The following is a 20,103-nucleotide window of genomic DNA, read 5'->3' on the forward strand; positions in this document are numbered from 1 at the left end:
ACCTTTCTTGTTCTTTTGCCAGTGATGATATACGTCTTGTAGACAGAGGCACCGTTTTAAACTTCCCAGATGGGAATTGTTAATTTTGCAATAAACTCATTTTAACTAGTATATTGTGGAAAATGTTTCTAGATATCGCTCTACCAGTGAAACAGAGTAAATGACATTTTCTAGTGTATAGAGGAAATATAACCATAGCATCCCAAGCTATTTAAAATGAATATTCACCTTTTTTCATGCTTCAGAAAAAATACATTTAGTAATCCACCTCAAAGGAAACTTAAAAGCTTATCAGCTTAAAACTAGGAGCATATCTGCTGTAGCATATGTCACAAAGGTCTAGGATTAAAAATGCTTTTACCATCAGTGAGTTCACTCATCCGTTAGCAGAAACAAGTATGTCAATACAACCATTTCAAAAATTAGTATATTAATCAAGCTCTTAATTAATCTTAGAAGTAGCCATGTAAGCTTTGTGGTGCTGCATTTATCCTCTCAAAGAGCTCAGTTAGGTCATTTCTGAATCTGGAGACCTTGTCTCTTTTAGTCTTTGGTTTCAAAGACAATCAGATGGAGAATAATGCACCACCTTCAAGGTATTCTATGACAGCATAGGAAAATAAGACAATCCACTGAACAGGAGAAACTTTGCACTACATGAGCATTCTTGAAGTCAGGTAAGGAGGTCTTGACAATATGCCAATGGTCAAAACTAGTAAGCCAGAAATTCAAGAGAATCCGGAATGATAACTTGAAGGAAAAGAGTTGGAAGAATTATAGGTGACAACGTAAGACAAAAAATGGATTACCTGCCATTTTCAAATCTCTTTGAGACTGTAACGTATAACGTTGAACAAAGCAATGGAACTCAGCATTACTTTAAAGGGCATGCTGATTTCCACCAATGGGGACACCAGCAATTTGAAATTAGTCTTGGTATATATAATAGGGAATCAAATATTTGAAAAAGCGTGATAAATTTCAAAGCCACTTAAGAAAATTAAGTTTTCAATTGGTACAATTTTAGTAAGATTGAGTGCTTTTGGTTCCTCTCAAAATTATCAGAGCTTTAACAGAAAAAGCGTTCAACTTACATCACATAAGGCACCGTAACGAAGGGTGGATAACAGGGAGTGGACATGACTCTCGCTGGTGAAATAGAGTCGTGTACGAACATGGCGTTCAGGGGACATAACACCCCTGGAATAACTTGAAAGAAAAAAAGATCTTATTAGACCATAATGAGATATGCCCCTATTTTAGAAATAGCTGTCAACAAATAAGTCATCTTTTTTAAATTACTATGAACTAGTAAGATATTTCAAATACAAAAGCTATGGAGTATCACCATTAAGGCTTATAGAAATTAAAGTTACCATGTAAAAAAAAAGTAAAAGACTTACAGAGGGTGAAGCTTATTTACAGTATCATCATCTTGAGTTCTCTGAAGGTCAGACCGTATTTTCCTAACTAGAGGAGTGCAGTAACCTTTGGCAATCTCTAGTTTCTCAGCCTTAGAAATACCATATTCCTGCGTAAGAAGAAACTGACTTTTAAAATTCAGTTAAGGATTAAAATGCCTTCTAATTCAAAGCTTGTATATTAAAGCCAATTAGTCATCTATTAGTTTGATCTGGCTGCAAACGGTTTTGTTTAACATTTTTATTACATTAGATGACTGATATCCCTTCAAGTAACAAGCTGTTTGATTTGACAAATAGAAACAGTTTTTCATTCACTAGTTAAACAACGAAAGTGGATTCCCTCTCCGGTATGATGAATCTCTTTTCTTAAGCAAAACATCTAGGGAATTATTCCCTCTCTTCCCCCCTTCCTGGATTTAGACATCTATGATGCATTTCATTTCACCTTATTTCAAGTAACTTTTTTTTTTTTTTTGAACAGTCAATAAAGAGACAAAGGTACATTACCTATTTAATACATCTATCTTAGTTTGGGGTAAACCACCCCAAAGAAGATCTCCTATTCACCTCAAATAACACTGAAAATGGTAGTTTAATACAACTGGAAAATATAATATCTGTTACACTATCTGTGGTGTTTAAAAATCTGTTCTTCCAGAAGCTTCATGCTCTGTGCTACAGATGATATGAAAGTGCTGTCATCATTATGATAGACTTTCTGGTTACTCTAGAAAGCAACATAAGCAATTTTCCTTTGCATTATATAGGCTTATCACGTTTTCTTTGTTTTCCTTCCTTCAATATGCACCCTCATTTTTACCTACTCTAACACTCTACTCAAAATTTAAGCTTAACAGGCCCACATGACACAACACAGTGCTCTTTTGTCCTTCTTCCTGTCAGGGAATCTGAGAGATGGGGAGAGTAAGAAGTTCCCTCACAATATGGATAATGCCTCTCTTGCAGCAGTGCTCTATAACTGCAGGGACACATGGGGAAACCTTTACTGTGTTTCGTCCCGTTACCACAGAACAATTTCATATCCTGCAGCCTACAACATTTTAGAGCTATCCTGAGTTTAACAGCCTGTAGTATATGGAAGTTTAACTTGTCTGCTTCTGGCCTGAAATTCTATGAAACTTAATGCATTTGTTCACAGGGACTCCACTTAAATCTGTGAAGAATGGCTGAGATGAACCACTTTAATACACTGCAGCAAAGGAAGCAGACATGTTCACAGTTTAAATGGCTAGAAAAATTCACTTTGAATGCAGCTTCATGAACTATGAATCAAATTTTTCTTGCAAAAAATAATCTATCAGCTTGCTACCAGAAAATAAGGAACATTAAAGGCTTCTATTACTGCAAAATACAGGAACCCTCAATAGAAAAGACAGAGCAGACATTTTCATGAAATGTGTAAAAGCATTTATTCTTCTATTTATTCTTTTTAATAACTGAAAAGGCTTACCTGAGGGATCACAATGTCAGCTAAAGCCTTTGAAAGCCTGTATAATTCCATTGTGTTTTCTAATTTTAAGGAGCCATTGTGTTGCACGTCATATTTTATACAGTCATATATATCAGGAATTTTGCTAATATCATATCTTCCATTTTTTGTTTTAAAGTCTTTTTCCAGCTTGGCCCACCTGCGCAGCATCAGTTCTAGTGTTTCACTGTGGTACAGCTGAATATCTGGATAGACACATATCTCATATAAGTAAACAAGACGATCCAAGTAACAAAAGGGAAATTTTAATTACATGGTAGTAACAGCTGACTACAGAGTGATAAAAGGGATCAAAGAAGTTAACTGCATTACTTCTAAGAAGAGGCAACAGATGCGCATACGGTTAATTTTACTGCTGAAAGCATCACAGCTAAGTAGTTACATCATGATAGTAGAAAGCTTCACTGATGAAACGCACCACTGGCCCTTTAAGCAAAGCTACAGCACCAAGAGTAAAGTGTCCTACAGTACAGATCATATAGAAACAAAAGCAACCAAATAAAGCTGTAAGAAAATTCTAGCAAGGAGCAAGACAGGACAACACCTCTGTTTTAGAACAGACCACACATCCCATTTGTCTCTCTCACCTGCAGGTGTCAACAGCAAGAGCCAAGAGACTGGCAGAAAGGGTGGATTATCCCCATCACAGGAAAGGAGATTAGACCAAATAGACAAACACCACTGATACTATGCACAGGTGACGCTTGCACTGCTCAACCTCAGAACAGAAGCTGTTTGCATACTACACACGGCAGAAAACACTGACAGCAAATATTCCAGTATTTAGCTAATACCAAAAAAGCACTGTGGTCACTTCCAGATCTCGTTTTACTGGTGTCATTGGTTTACCACCATTAATACTGAGCATCATTCTGTGCAATACTAATACACATCATATATCAAGCAACAGATCTTCAGCAAAGATACTTAAATATAAAACCAGACATATGTAACTTAGCTTTAATACCATCTGCTTTTCCTATTAATTCTGTGGACTGCTCAGTTTCAAATAATTAAGCCAAGAATTTCTGCAAACACCTGAGGCCTAGCCTGAACTTCTGAATACCACAAAGAGTCCTTACCTGCAATATGACCACGTGCTCCTCCTGCTTTTTACTTTAAAATTACGCATATGGATACAGACCGTGAAAAATCCCTAACCCATTGTCGATTAAAGTTCTGCTAAAAGCGATTTTAATGACGAAAAGTTATGTTACAATCCTCTCTCAGATGGAAAGAAGAGAAACTAAATACAACTACAAAAATGTTTAAGTACCTGCAGACTTTGGATCTTCCATTCTTTGCCTGATCTGAGAAGTCAAGCTCTGGATCAAGGAATAGACCTTGTCACATGTCTTTACAGGATTTTTAATAACCTGCATTGATTTTATCAATGAGATGCTTCCAGATGGAGTAAGCTGCAATTTGAGATAAACACAAAATTATCTAAACAAACTGACTGGATTTGAAAGAACTGGAGAGATAAGATTGAATGTATGAAAGATTCCAAGTATTGCAGAAAAAGCATTTCAGCAGGTTGTATTGATTTTTGAAACCATTTTTCAATTATCTACTCCCTTTGAGGCATTAAGAAAAGAAAATATATTGAAAGGTAGTAACATTTACTAGAGATTCAAAGGTGACGAGAAATTTATAGGGTAACTAATTCTGTACAGTAAATATGAGCCATTTCAGGAGTTCCTAAAACTCTTATTTTGTTCCAAGACATTAAAATTGGAAAGACTCCTTCAGAGCTGACAATTCTAGAAACTGTAGAAGCTGCAGATTATCCTCATCAAGTGTCACTAAAACAATACAGTCAATATCCATGTAAGTGAGGCTTAGCCTCATTTTTCCATAAAAGTCTGCATAATCCAAAGTAAGCAAATGATGATATTAAACAATAATTTATATACTTAACACACATACACATTTGCACTTTTCCAGTTTCCTCAAATGCACAGCATAATTTGGATATGGAAAACTTCTGCCCTCGATCTAATAGTAAGCAGTTCCTACCTCCCTATAATGACCAAGTAAATCAAGTAAATCAATGGGAAAGGTGCTCTACCAGAGAAAAAAAAAAGTATTGTTTTCCCAAATCACAAGTTAGTTAAAAAAAAAAAAGGAGTTATTATCACTTTATAATTCCAAAGGTTAGTTACTTTCAGTGACTCTCTTAGAAGAGTATGCTCTATTAGTTCCAGCCACATTTCAAGTCCCATTATACCTATATAGGAAAAAAAAGGGGGAAAATAAATAAATCCTTAACGCCTTGTACCCTCTCACTTTTTCCAAGTATGAACCCACTGTTGGCAGTGGTTTGGATGCTACTTGTAATCTGTATGTTTACATGAATCCACATAGAGTATACATACAGGCTAGTAAAATTATTTTTCAATAATTTGCGCTCAATGCCTTTTAGAAAATAGCAGTTTAAGCTTAAACGTCTAAACCTCATTTGAGGACTTGTATTCAGTTATTATACCAGACAGAGTAAGGACAAATGAAAGAGAAAGAAGCTTCCTAATAATAACAAACATTACTTACATTTAAGACCAGGAACAATCATGTGTGTTCCGTACTAAGTCAGCGTAAACTATATTATATGCACTAATTTGGCATGTTAGTGAAACATTTGCTTTCACTGATTAGAAAGTATTCTACTGGTTTTCGGCATCTAGTAAAAAAAAGGCCCTATAGCAGATCAAGCATTGAAACAACTGCAGTAGGCAGGCAGTACATTTTGTAATACCACATACTGTCAAAGTAAAGATTACAGAAAGTGTAAACAAGAGAGTTTAACTTCTTGAATAATTAAAATATTTTTAATGGAACAGTGAAAATGATTTATGAATGTGGTCCCTATCTACTCCTATTTCAAAGTTTGTAGCTGTTCTGATTACTCAAATTGCAAGACACCTCAAAATATCTACTATTGCAGTTGGTACAGCTTCCTTTGTATTTGAAACTATTTGCAAGCACGCAAATAATTTTTCAAAACAGATACATAAAACTACTGTTCATGACTTCTACACAAGAATTTGTGTGGCTAGCTATTTAATTTCATAGGAAATTAATCATACACTAACCTTATCGTAGTCATCAGCAGTGAATTCTCTGTCTCTCTGGAGAATTTCATGGAGTCTTGCTTTAACACGATGCTGACAGCTGCTTAAAGAATCACTGTCACTGTCCAACAGACCATTCATATTTGCACTTTTTACCATCTGGACAAGAATAGGAGTCAGCTCTCCCTCCAAGGCGAGTAGTCCCTGAAGCAAATAATACAATTAATCAAGCAAACAGATGAAGATGAGAATATAAAAGTATCTTTAAAAAAACACCCCAAACACTAATTTAAATTCAAGATTGTATCACTTTCCTATGGATTAGATAAATGGGGACTTTGCAGACAATGCAGATATTTCCATAGAAATAGCCCCCCAAACACTGCCTTGGTGTGCAGGATTGCTACGGTTGGTGTAAAAGTGATGGTGATATGGCATAGAGCATGCTCCTCAGCACCAGCTGAAGTGACCCTAGCATCTCAATGGTGCCATAATTCCTCCTGGGAGGCCATAGCTAGCTGTTCATGTCTTGGATGGCAGGGAATGCACAGTGCCTTCTCCCTGAGGCTGGGAGCAACAGCAGCCTGACTTGTGGAGGACATGCTCTGCTCAAGGCATTGAGTCACCAGACAGTAGCTACGGGAAGTTAGCAAACCGAATAGCATCTGAGAGGACAAATGGGAGATAGACAGGGTCTCTGCAGAGATTCTACAGATGCAAAAGCCCAAACCCTGTGTGGCACAGAAGGGCAATCAAAGGCTACAGTTGACCAAGAGGTGAATGGAGACTTCCAAAATGGAGATGGTTGGAAACTTTTGTGACTCTTCTGGCAACAGAAGGGCTCTGGGATAAGGAAGGAAATGGGGTGGTGTCTCCTCAAGCCTGCCAACCAAGGAGAAAGCAGGACAGATGGCTGAAATACTTCTGCACCAACACATGCATCATGGAAGTAAACAGGAAAAATAAGAAGTCTGAACACTTGCTGAGCTTTAAATTTATTCAGATTATAGAGATGTAGCAGAGAGTTCACACAAATGGAGTTTGGAGTTTTGCTATAGCTAGACACAAGGCCTTTTGGAAGCCAGGAAGGCAAGGAGGGTTGGGTTCTACATAAAGGAGTAGCTTGAACACTGGGATGTTTGCTTTCAAACCAGTGACAATCAAGTCGAGATCTTATTTGTAAGGATCAGAGGACAAACAAGTACAAGGCAACATCATAGTGTGCCTCTGCTACAGATCACCCAATTTACAAGAGGAAATAGATAAAGCCTTCTGAACACAATTGGAGAAAGCCTCCTGATTGCAGGCCTCGTTTTCCATGGGCGCCCTTAACCATGGGTACCTCATGCATGGGCAATACTGCAATCCAGATTTCTGGAAAACACCCAGAACATTTCTTTGACAGAGGTTACTGATGAGCAGAGGCATTCCCCTGGACCTGTTACTTGGAAGTGTCAGGAATGTGGACATCAATGGCAGCCTTGGTAATTGAAACATGATATAAATTATGACAGTTCCTTGGAGAAGTGAACAAGACAAATAATTGCATTAGAGCCCTGGACTTCAAACGAGCAGACTTTAGCTTGTTCATGGAATCCTAAGGAGGAGTGTCCTGAAGGACAAAGGTGCCCGGGACAGCTGGATGATCTCCAAAGACAATCTCCTCAAAGCCTAAGAGCAGTCCACTCTGACATATGGAAAGTCACGCAGAACGTCAGCATGGATGAAAAAGGAACACACAGAAGGTGGACGCAGGGATGGGCTACTTGGGAAGAACAGAGACATGACATGCAAATGGTGGGTGGAAGAAGCTGTGGAATCTCCATTCCTGGAGATACGGAGTACTTGACTAGATATGATTCTGTGCAACCTCATCCAAACTGGCTCTGTGCTATGTAGAGTTAGACTAGATGACCTACAAAGGCCCCTTGAAACCTAAACTGCTTTTATCACTCTGTATTATTACTGAAACTCATTCACTTAAGTAGTATTCATGTAACAACACACTGTCTGTGTCCTCTCACACAATTAAAAGATCTGTATCACTGAAATGAGGGAAGAAGTGAATAAATTATTAACAAGCAGAAGTATTATGCATGCAAAGGGCTACTTGGGAGGAGCAAAATGTAGGAAGTTCTGAATTCTTTGTTTTATATTAATAATTCCTATAAATTCATGTTTGTCATTAAAAAAACAAAAGTTCATGCCTTTTAAACATCACCACAAATTTTTTATAATTTCACATCAACAAATACATGTAAAAAATATTTCAATAAAGTGCCAAAATGTAGTACTACTACCATGTCTTACATATTAGGTACCCATTTTGACAGGCCCAAAGTAAAAAGTCTCCTGTAACAACTTTAAGAAACTACTTTTATTAATTCCAAGAAAAAGCATGAATGTACAGTCTGTACAATTTCCACTAAAATACATGCAAAGCAGTTTGTTAATTCTACATTTCTAATAGTTTCAAACCCTCTAATTTCCTCTATAAAGTTCCAAATCAATAAATGAAAGATGGTTTCAGTGAAAGGTGTTGCCTTTTGAATCTCAAATCTTCTGGTCCAAATCACTGAAGTGACTAAAAATTGCAACTTTTGCTCACGAAGAATGAATACATTAATCTCAAATCAGTTCTAATGTCTGTGCTTTAGCCAACACACACACAATCTGTCACAGAAATCTAACAAAATCTGAGGAAAGTAAGCCCTAAACCAGTAAGAAAGGTGCAAACTAAAAATGCTGTCAATTGCATCCTGGGCTGCATCAAAAGAAGCGTGGCCAGCAGGTTGAGGGAGGAGATTCTCCCCCTCCACTCGGCTCTGGTGAGACCCCACCACCTGGCGTACTGCATTCAGCTCTGTGGTCCCCAGCATAAGAAAGATGTGGACCTGCTCGAGGGGGTCCAGAGGAGGGCCACGAAGATGATCAGAGGGATGGAACACCTTTCCTTTGAGGACAGGCTGAGAGAGTTGCAGTTGTTTAGCCCAAAGAGAAGGCTCCAGGGGGATATTACAGCAGTCTTCCAGGACCTAAAGGGGACTCTTTATGAGGGAGTGTAATGATAGGACAAGGGGTAATGGTTTTAAACTGAAAAAGGGGAGATTTAGATTAGATATTAGGAAGAAATTTTTCACTATGAGGGTGGCGAGACATTGCCTAGAGAAGCTGTGGATGCCCCATCCCTGGAAGCGTTCAAGACCAGGCTGGATGGGGCCTTGAGTAACCTGGTCTAGTGGAAGGTGTCCACCCACAGCAGGGGAGTTGGAGCTAGATGAACGTTAAGGTCCCTTCCAACCCAAACCATTCTATGATTTTGGAGGTTGTTACTGGACAGGACTAAGGTATATTGCTAGGGCTGTATAATTAAAACCTTTCTGCATCTGCTCAAAGAACTTCAAATGCTTGCCACATTAATTGGATACTTTTTCACAGTGAACTAAATACTCTTTGAAAATACATTTATTTTAAAACACAGACTTATTATACACTGTGGACTCTAATAAACCATATATTTCCCCCAGTCTACTCAAAAGAAAAAACAAGCTTCAGAAGATCAGCATTTTTAAAATTGAAAATACAATTCCACATTGTACCTTTGCAAAAGCTGCTGCAGTCATCTGAACCCGTCCCTCATCAGAAGCGTAGATTTTGAGATCATGTCGGTAAGTGCTATGTAATCTAAGCAAACCACATCCAGGAAATCCAGCATAATCTCCTACCAAACAAACAATTTTCTCAAACTTAACTTTCAGTTTGCACTTCATTATCTTCAAAAGGGATTTATGCCGTTCAATATTATTTTTATTAATTTTTTTTTACCTTGTCCACCTGGATACATACACCTGAAAGCCCTTCCAAGCTCCTCTGCTTGCACCCTGCCTGCAGGGGTCAGTTCTCCTCCCCATTTTAAAACCAGAAGCAGGGATGGCTCATTTCTTCTATTATCTAATTGTACACAAAGAAAGGAGTTTAGTAGTCAAGTATATGCTAAATCTTTTTTCTTGGTTTTTTTTTTTGTAAATGAACAAAAATATTTGGACTATGCAGGGCTTCAGTAAAGGATCTCTGCAACATTATGAATCTTTAATAATATTCTAACATTAAGAAAATATTGAACTGGAGAACTAAATGGGCACTTAAACAGAGAAACCTGAAGTAGTTAAATTACAGAGAAAACATAAGTGAAAAATATTTAGCATGAAATCTGAAGCAAAAAGTAAATTAAGACATAAAAATTAAGACAAAATGGATGCTAAGTAACCATGGGTCAAGGACCAGCAAAGCTTATAGAAAGTTTTAAAGACAACAGTAAATATTGAGTGGGATTTTCTCATCCTAGCCTCAAAACACCATTTTTCGTGAATCACTGAAGCTTCTTTTCACGCTAATTTTCTGTTACAAAAAAGCAGTGTTAGAATACAAATTTACTACATAGTTTTAAGTGTATGATTCAGCAGATTAAAAGATCTCAATATCTGTCAACAATACATTAATTCTAAAATACATATTCCTTCTTTACATCAAGACATGTTATACCACTAGTCCGTGACTATTTAAGCACACATTATATTAAGTGATTAGGTGCAAAAGTAATACAATACCTTCCTCTTCACTGGAAGTCTTTGGGCAACCATGAGGGAGATATGTTAACTGAACTTTGCGATTTATGCCTGAAAAATGCCCATACCTGAAGTAGGAATAGGGGAAAGTGAGAGGGGAAGAGGGAGAGAAACATTTTAAATATTTTTCTCCAAACCTGCTATGCTCCTGTAACAGGATATAATAAATCTATGCTGGTCATGGACTTGTGCATTTGACCACCATGTCTTGAAGCAGTGCTTAGAACAAACCTAACTCAACAAGCACAGAATGACTACAGAAATATCAACCATTCTATAATGAAACATTTAAAAATACTATCTACTACTTTTTTCCCAACATTGAACATAAAACTGGAAAAAAAAAAAACCACAATCATTTTCAGATTGCAGAAATAATTTATCTATTTGGATCCACAACTACAGTGGCTACCAGTATCCAGAATCTGATCTGGCAGCGTAGATGCCTACTATTTTGTTAGTCAATTAAGTTCTCAAGCAGAACTCAGTATTTCAAACAATTGTCATAAATTTCAATAATAACTGTCTTTGCCCTGATTTTTTAAAAATTAAAGTTATGTACTACTATTTTCAGTTCTGAGACCCCAGATCTTTAAGAAACCTTGAAGCCTTGGGATTTCCTTTTTTTTCTTTTTTTTTCAATTATTAAATATTTCAGTCTTAATATAAAAAGCCTAATTTATTTAGAATCCTCCAAGTTTGCTGTTAAGTAGGCAGCACACACAGTGAAAGTTGTTACCATCTCCATCAGACTTCATTATGTCACACACTGCAGGAAGCAGATCCTGCACTAAAATACTTTCATTTTAAAAACACACAAAAGGATAGAAGTTGAGATCAATGAAAGTAACTTTTTCATGTAGAAAGTATACTGAGACACTAAATAAAGCAGTAACTTCAACTGAAAAGATAAGGAGAAAAAAAACCAGAGAGATGGCCCAGTTCTCAAGAAGTAACTGATCAAACAGGTCAAAATAGCAGATACAACTTTGTTGCTATTGAAGCCTGACAATTAGACACTTACATTTCTAACACAGTCTTTAGCTGTTCAAGTTTTGCTTTACTTTCTTCAATTTCAGAATCATTGTTTTGCCCAAGTTCTACAAGGAGTTGCCTTGCTATATCAAGCACTTCCTATAGAAAGGAAACATAGGATTTACTTAAATAAATAATTTTCTACTTACAAAATACCACAGCAAGAAAATAAAGACAAACTTGCCTGCAACTGCTTTGGTTTTTTCAGTTTTAGTTTTCCAGATTTATACCCATCACATTTTTCAAAGAGATCAAAGAACCTTTAAGAGAAAGAATACTGATTAAAAAACGGAGTTAATAAGTTAAAATATTACCTGAACAAGTGGGTCATAAACTTAAAGCGGTCTGAAATTAGCACCTTTATAGTATTTGAAAAGCACGTTAAAACCTGCACTACAGAGGTCAAACCAACCTTTATTCAAATCCCATTTCCCAAGAAAGTCTTCAACACATTAGAGAAATAGAAGCACTAAAAACGTTCTCTTACTGACTTGCTAAGTGCTAAAAAAAGTAGGAAAAATTCCCATGTATCAAATAACATAATATTCAAATATACAGTTATGTCAATTCTTAATCTTCAAGAGTGATCTGAGCAAAAGTTGGTACCAAATGAGCAGTCCTACAGTTTTACAGCATATATCTCGGAACGTGAGAATCTAGTCCCAAACCAAATAATTACTTTTTAGTGAAATTGCACTAAATTCCAGGCCAACTATGTAAGGCACTTTATGAATGCTAACATAAAGATGGTATCTACCAGGAATTCAGAGTCATCAAACTTTGACAAAAGGAAAAGACAAAAACGTGGGATGCAGTAAGATGACAGCTCACATTTGAACAGTGAATGATAAAAAGAGAAAGGCAGAAGTCACAGTCAAATGGTGAACCAGAAATATTCTCTGCTGCACTATTTTGAATAAAGACATCTATAGAGACAAATGCATTTTCATTAAGATCAAGCAGGACTGTTCACAAGGCACAGCGTGTGATGAAAGAAGGCTGCACAAGCATTTTGACAGTCCTGTGTGAGAGAGAGAGAGAGAGGTGCGCACTTTTTAAATTAGCTACAACATCAGTTAGATTTAAAAGAAAATAAAACAAAAAAGCAATTCCTGCTCAATTCATTGCTTCCAAGTCCCCAAGAACTGAGCTCTGCTCTAAAGCATCCAAACTAATTTTTACTAAGATTCTACGTACTTCTGGTGTTTTACTTCCATTTTCATCTTTTGTTTTGGTGTTCGGTCCCCATGGCGTATTACAGCTATAACACATCTGAGCTCCATCCTGAAATTTCAAGAGAGTTATATTTCACAATTTTATACATGACAGTCTTTTATTTAATATTAAAACCACCACAAATCAAGACAATTGACAAAGTTGTAGTTATCTAACATAACTACAGAAGTGATGGAAGGATATGCAAGAATATAAGGTTAACTGAAAATGATGTAAAGTATAAAATATAAATATTGATTTTAAGACTTGGGTAACTACGGAATATCTACTTCAAGTAGTTTTTAAAATAACGATTTTGAGGTTCATTAAATGAGAGAGCATGTTTATTAGAAGCGCATATTAAGCTGGTGCTGGAACAATGATTAGCAGCGAAAGAAGCTATGCATAAAAGACGCTACACTTGAAAATCTGCTGTTCTATACTCAGCTTCACTAAGGGTCAGAAACTCTGAACGCTGGCATAGCAATTGTGATTCCTTCCTTGTTTTCATCACACAAAACAAGCGTTCATAGGCCAAAGCGGGCACACCTTGTGAAGAGAAAAAAAAATTCACACAAAGTTACATTCGGAGTTTGCACAATTCAGGTGTAGCTACTATTTTCTTACATTGTTCCAGAGGTTGTTGGCACAATAGGGATGTCTTCAGCTTCCAAAGGAATCGACCATGGTATCTGAAACTGGGGAGCAAGTTCTCTCATTATGATATTTCTAAAAAAGGGGTTAAAAAGAAAAAAAAAACAAGCCACTAAGTTTACAGCACAGCTTACACAACATGTACAAACTCCAAACCAAATACGTGATATATACATCCATTTTTATCAATGTGCTTTTAGAGTACAACTGGTCGAGAGTCTCTACATACATATTTTTCTTTTAACTGTAAAATAAAAACCTACTACAGTTGCTACTGCAACTGCTACAGATATTAGCTTAACGGGCCTGGATTTGTAAGAAAACTCAGTTTTTGAACTCCAGTTCCTAGAAGAGTTCCTTGGATATGATTTAGTCTTGTTCATTTAAATATTCAGATACCTGACTCCATTGCCATAACTGAAAGTCCTTGATAATCAGGAAGCCATTCTCATCAAAGAGTAACTGGTACATTTAGTGGTAATTTCTCAAAAGTTCCTGTGATAGAACTGGAAAAATAGGTAAAGTCTCTAGGCGCACCTACAAAATGATAACACTGTCTCTACTTGCTAATCTTCTCATGTTCTGTTCCCAAAGAATTTCATCAAAATATACTGAACCTCAGCTTAATATCTACATCAGAAGCAGTAACATGGAGGAAAAAAATTGTGCACTTTGAAGTAGCATAAGCTGAAAAAAATCTGCTATTACTTAACACTGCAATGTGTTACCTTAAGGAACAAACCATAAGGAAAAAATTATGAGATAATTTTTTCAGTGAATTCAATGATTTGAATCCATAGAAATCAAAATGGCTCTTAGAATTGTAACTCTAACTCAAAAAATGGCCTAAACCTAAAGGAATACAGTTGTTATCTAATATTTCAGCTTAGCTCTTCCTCCATTTAATAAGATCCCAGACCATTTGATAATGCAGAAGGTCATGCTATATCTCATCAGTGTAATCTTACTGTAAAGCCAGTTTAACCGGCCAAAAGGGTATCAGCCTACTTTGAGGGCAACATTTCATTGGCAGAGAGTTCATTACCCAATTCTGTATGATCCCTTGTTATACCTTTTTTTGCTTCCAGTAGCAGAGAGAAGACAGTATGACAGAAGACACCTTGATATAACATCAAGGGGATTACCACTATGAAATTCACAAGCATACACCAGCTTCAAATTAAGGACAATGTACTTTAATTTGGGCACATACTAAACAGCAGCAAGCATAACCATCCAGTGGTGCTTCTCTACTCGAAAAAAATCTCAACTACCTTGAAGAACTTAATCTGGCTTTCAACATACTTAATTCTTAGTTAAGAATTAAGTGTTCACAAAACACTCAGACTCAGATGTTTGGGATGATTTTAGGCATCAGGAATTTATTTAGGATTTGTTAATTGATTTAGGATTCTTTTTAGTATTTTATTTGTTTTACTATTTAATTTACGTGCTATTTGATTTTTAAATAATTAATTTAGGAATAAGAAATAAGTGGCACATAAATTAGCCACATACAACAGAGTGCATAGGCAAAACTCCTGAAATAAAAATCAGTAAACTCTTACCCCAGTATCTTAGCACAGTCATCATAGTATTTCATGGAGTTTTTCACAAAACTGAAGCCATTTACATCACAGACATAGGACTGTCCATTAGCACGCAGCAAATCAAAGCCACAAACTGTTTGCTGTTTGTAAGAATAAAGGTTCAAGTCATTGGTCACCTTCCTTAGGATTGCTTATTCTAAATAACATTTATATTTTAACATGCTATTCATCTGAAAACATGACAAAAATATGAGAGATTTTATACTTAGTACCTTTTGCCAGTTCCATGTTAGGTTAGGTTCACTGATGTCATACAAACATCTTCCTATTTTTAACTTCATATCCCCAACTTGATTTTACCCTCCCTAACAGGGTCCATAGCAGTATCAGTATTGAAGGTCAAGTTCACACATACACAAACTCAGCCTTCAAGATCCACAGCATAAGCAATTATGGGCCTACAAATTCCCCATTCCGACAGTGGTTTCCCCTTACACATTGTTTTTAAGGGTGGCAGGCAAGAAATCACAAAATATCAATAAAAACATTCTTGACCAAATTTCAATTTGACAGGATTGTTTTGACATTGACATTTTTGACATTGACATAATATTGACATTGTTAGTACAGGATACCAGATGCTATTTCAACAGATTACTTTTTTAGATCTCAAAGGTCACTTTGCTGAGTGATAGAGGTTCACACCCTACAGGCTCCAGAATGCCATCACAGCTACACACAGGCAATGAGACAAGACTGAAAGACAGTCTTTCACTAAGACAGGTGAAAGGAGGGTAAGAGATTGAATGAAGTTTTGAACAAAGGAATCTTAAAACTATACAAAACAGGAAACTATCAAACACTTCAAATAAGGACCTAGTCATGCCAGCACCAAATTAACATTTAATTGGGCCCAATGTAAATACTAGGTAATAAAAGTTACAAAAACTTCACTACTGAACTTGCATTTCTCTAGCTTTAAAACCATTACCAAAATGTGTGAACATACTACGCATCAACCAGACACACTGTGGACCAGCGAAGCACAATAGCAACATGTGAATTCAGGAAACTTATGCAACATAAGCAACCCATCCAGAACTTTTCAATGCATTAAAAGAAGAATTCTTCTAAATTAAAAAAAATATCTGGATGTGGAAGTTTAACTTTACACCCTCCTTGGGAGTTCTGCAGCAATTATCACTGCTGTCTCTGTGCACTAAAACCCTACAGAAGTTTCACGTAATAAACAATTGATTAACACTAAATGTTTGATCAGATAGGAAAGTAATCAGCTTACTTTAAAGGCAAGGCATACTTTCCAAGCAATTAACTTCTCTCTTGCATTCAGGATGACTGGATACCTCACTTCTTTTCCTTCACTATCTCTTTCTACCTTGCCATCCAGAGCTGGAGACTTCCGGGCTTCAGCATGAGCATAGTCTGGACCTACTGTGTACACCTTTATTAAAAAACATATTAAAAAACATGAACTCTTGATTCAGTGTTATTAGATTACATTATATATATGCATATATTTATCTAAAATGTGGTAACAACTTCCAAAGATACTATCTGCTTTCATCATGGAAAAGGTCACTCTAAGGTACCTTCCTCAATGGCATTCTCTGCCCTCAAAGAACACCCACCATTTACTGACAACCTAGAATAAAACAAGAGGAGAAAACAGCTGGGGCACAGGTAAAGAAAAATAATAATTATAAAACTTGATGAATAAAAAATAATTTCTTAATTATGGTGGTACAGTGGTAAAGAATAATGTTTTCATCTCCAAAACATCCGCACAACTTGGAGTGCAGATTAATTTGAGAATTCTTTAATTATGGAAATCTGTCTGCCGGACTGAGTGATTCTCTTATTAAAAAATGTTTTCATATTTTAGGCAGGACTAAACAAAGCAAATATCTGCCTGGTTTCAGCATGACAAGGCAGGGGCTTGAGAGAATGATTGTGCTATCTACTCTAATGCACTTTCGGACTCTGATTCAGTGATCCGCAGATTCGGATCACTGAAAGGACTGGGGCATTTGCTGGAAGAGACTTGTCAGCAGCTCTCAAAAATGGGCTACTGTCACTTTAATTAAAAACTAAACTCTGAGCTTTGATAAAGAGGTATTCAACTAGAGCAGATGATTGCAAGTACCGCCAATTTAGTCAATTCAGGCAAGAGGGTGAGTTGGGTGAAGCTGCTTAATATAAAGCCATTAAGTACAGTCTTGTTACCTGAAGAAAATCCATTATTTATTTGGGGTATTAAAAGTCCAGAGCTGCCTCTTGAAGACCACACTACAACAAGCAGCCAAAGTAGTCCCATCCCTCAAGTTAATTTGCATTTCTTCACGTTGCAAGAAACTTTTCTTTTTGGAAACAGTATGTAAAGCTCTTACACAGAGCTTGTAAACTCAGACTAACCTGTTTCAAAGTGTTGCACAGTATAACCATCTGAAGAGCATAGCTCATGAAAACAGAGCAACTTAGAGAATAGGGAATTTGTCCGAGAATATAAAATGAGCATTCCCCTCATGTATCACCAAATGGAAGAAGTGGCCGCAACTGATAAAACGGCTCTTTGGCCTAAAACTGGATTAGATCTCACACTCTCTAAACTTCCACTTTTTGTCTAAATACAGCGATCTCTCATGCATATTGTAAAACATTTCATGTTTTGTGATAGGCTTAAAACAGCCAGAACTAACACAAAGGTAAAGAAAGCAATCTCCATACATATCTGGCTTAACACCTATTCTATTATTGCTCTATTTTAGCATTCTTTTATGATACCTAATCTTTACATCTGTTAAGAAAATTAATGAAGAGTGAAAATAATTACAGATAAGATCAATGCATTACTTTCTCCAACGTCACGTAATTTTACTAAGTAACTTGTGTTTATCAATTAGAATACTAAGATAGTTGGTAAAATCTATTTCAGCTACAGACTTCTTTGTAACCTTCAGACAAAATATCTAGGCAGCATCTGTTTACACGGGAAAATGTATGCTGTTCTGGCACTAATACAATACAAAAAAGAAAGACAATGTGTTGGGTAATAAGCCACCAGTACTTGATTCTAACACAAGCAAAGCTGCTCTACATTACAAGCACTGTGCTTAGCTAGAATAAGAATTACGTTCTTTACTTATGAACTGTACCAAAACTTCATTAAAATTAAGCCTTGAGACAAAGATACACTTTCATCTTTAAAACTGACAAGCTCTTAGAGCACTTATTTTTCTAAATATAAATAAGAACACTCAGCTGTCATACCTTCACATCGGTGCCATCTGTAGGCATGAATTCCTCATAAATATAGGAACCTGTTTTTCTCACACTGCTTTCAGGGGAATAAACACTGCTTCTGCTGCCAATCTGAAAGGAATATTTTTCTATTAATAAACTCATAGGCTACTGACTGAGAAACTTTAAAACTCCTTAAAATAACACACTTGTACTGAGAAAACACTTCCTGTACCAGAGGAAACAAGTAGGTTTTGATCGTTCCCATAAGATTTTTATAACATTCTTGAAGTGCACTGATAGCATATGCTTCTTTTATCTATAAGAATCTGCAGTGCCTGACAATCTACTGCAAGGAACAAGGGTCCTTATTCAATCTACATGTTCTCCTGAAATTAATTTCTCCAATCTGCCACTACTCCTACACAAGCAGGACATGACAGAACAGGCCCCAGCTAACAGACGGGTAGGACAGAATTACTCTGCAATTCTGTTAGGCATATACAACCTTTCAACAGCTTTAGCACAATACCCTCACCTTTCGAAAGAGCCTCTGGCTTCCACCCCCAGCAGATGTTGGATAATAAATGTAAACGTTGTGGTCCTCAGCACTAACTGGCTTTTCTACAAAAGGCTTTTGGAAAATTTCTCCATTCACTTCCACATGATCTTCTCCTTCAATCAAGTTGCATTCTGAAGAAACAGTGTGAAAAACAGAGATGTTACAATGTATTCATGGAACGAAATTATTAGAGATTCGGGGTAATTTTGCACGTTGAAATAAGAAGATTATATTTTTGGTTCACTGATTTGTTACTGACTGCACAAAGAGTTAATAATGATCACAGCTGAACACATCTGCTGTAGCACGTCTATATTATGTCACTTTAATAGAATTCTGTTGATTCCCTCAGTGTCAGACAGGAAACTGCCTCCTAGAGATGCAAAAGCTTGCATGGGTGGTATGTTTTTGGAAATGTTTCGAAGACACAGGGTAGGGCTTTTTGCCTTTCCTCAGTGACTTTCTCTGAAGTACCAGGGGGATGGCAGACAGACAGTGAACATGGTGTGGTGCCAGATGCCACAGTACTTTTAATAGGCTGGGAACTGTCTCATGCTGTTGACTGATGCACCTTGCACAGAGCATTACGTCTTCTGGAACCAGGCATCAGGAATCTCTTCACTACTGGTTGGCTGCATGCAGCAGCTTTTTTTTGACTTTTGTAGCATAAAAGAGTCCTTTTCCCCATAGATTATGCAGATATTTTAACCTAAAATTCCCTACCTCTTAAGGGCTACACTACAGTAAAACTTCCATTTTCCTTATTTTTTATTATCTCTTACACTTGTGTCATTACAATCACCTATTGTGGCTCTAAGTTTTCATTTTAGTAGCAAAAGCTGTAAGTTTGTTTTTAGGTATAGAAAAAATTAGTTCCAATTTATATTCAGAGTATATCATCTGCAGATCTCTCTGGACTAGATTTCCCTAACATGGTTGCTTGTTACTTAGAAGGGAAACTATTCAATAGCCTGACCTGTTTCTATCAACGTTACTCTCCTAAGTAATGTAACATATGGGTAATGTACACGTGGGTAATGTAACATCACGAATGCTGCTCTCTTTGGTGACACATTAGAATCTCGATTTTGAGTTTGGAGGCCCTTATATTCTGGTAGTTCTACGACGGGTGTAAGAGGATTGTGACCCCGAGCTTCAGAATCATGCTTTTTAGATGCATACTTGTACTGCCTTTGGCT

The 20,103-nt window shown here is 36.7% G+C and overlaps 1 protein-coding gene across 10 annotated transcripts in view; it reads right to left on the bottom strand.

Annotated features, from left to right (window-relative positions):
• Positions 1 to 20,103, bottom strand: part of PPIP5K2 (diphosphoinositol pentakisphosphate kinase 2) — a 52,419-nt gene that overhangs the window by 16,598 nt on the left and 15,718 nt on the right. For 9 of the 10 annotated variants that reach the window (XM_054184976.1, XM_054184977.1, XM_054184980.1 and 6 more), the window contains exons 6-21: positions 18,881 to 19,035; positions 18,373 to 18,474; positions 16,385 to 16,546; positions 15,103 to 15,224; positions 13,508 to 13,609; positions 12,863 to 12,949; positions 11,850 to 11,925; positions 11,655 to 11,764; positions 10,613 to 10,698; positions 9,831 to 9,956; positions 9,605 to 9,726; positions 6,027 to 6,209; positions 4,211 to 4,352; positions 2,896 to 3,119; positions 1,404 to 1,531; positions 1,095 to 1,209 (exon numbers count right to left, since the gene is read on the bottom strand). In XM_054184976.1, the coding sequence (XP_054040951.1) occupies positions 1,095 to 1,209; positions 1,404 to 1,531; positions 2,896 to 3,119; positions 4,211 to 4,352; positions 6,027 to 6,209; positions 9,605 to 9,726; positions 9,831 to 9,956; positions 10,613 to 10,698; positions 11,655 to 11,764; positions 11,850 to 11,925; positions 12,863 to 12,949; positions 13,508 to 13,609; positions 15,103 to 15,224; positions 16,385 to 16,546; positions 18,373 to 18,474; positions 18,881 to 19,035 (2,042 nt within the window). Of the gene's footprint in view, positions 1 to 1,094; positions 1,210 to 1,403; positions 1,532 to 2,895; positions 3,120 to 4,210; positions 4,353 to 6,026; positions 6,210 to 9,604; positions 9,727 to 9,830; positions 9,957 to 10,612; positions 10,699 to 11,654; positions 11,765 to 11,845; positions 11,926 to 12,862; positions 12,950 to 13,507; positions 13,610 to 15,102; positions 15,225 to 16,384; positions 16,547 to 18,372; positions 18,475 to 18,880; positions 19,036 to 20,103 lie in introns of all 10 variants that reach the window. The other variant, XM_054184978.1, reaches the window with a different exon arrangement.

Source organism: Rissa tridactyla, chromosome Z, assembly GCF_028500815.1.
Source record: "Rissa tridactyla isolate bRisTri1 chromosome Z, bRisTri1.patW.cur.20221130, whole genome shotgun sequence".
NCBI classification, from domain to species: Eukaryota; Metazoa; Chordata; class Aves; order Charadriiformes; family Laridae; genus Rissa; species Rissa tridactyla.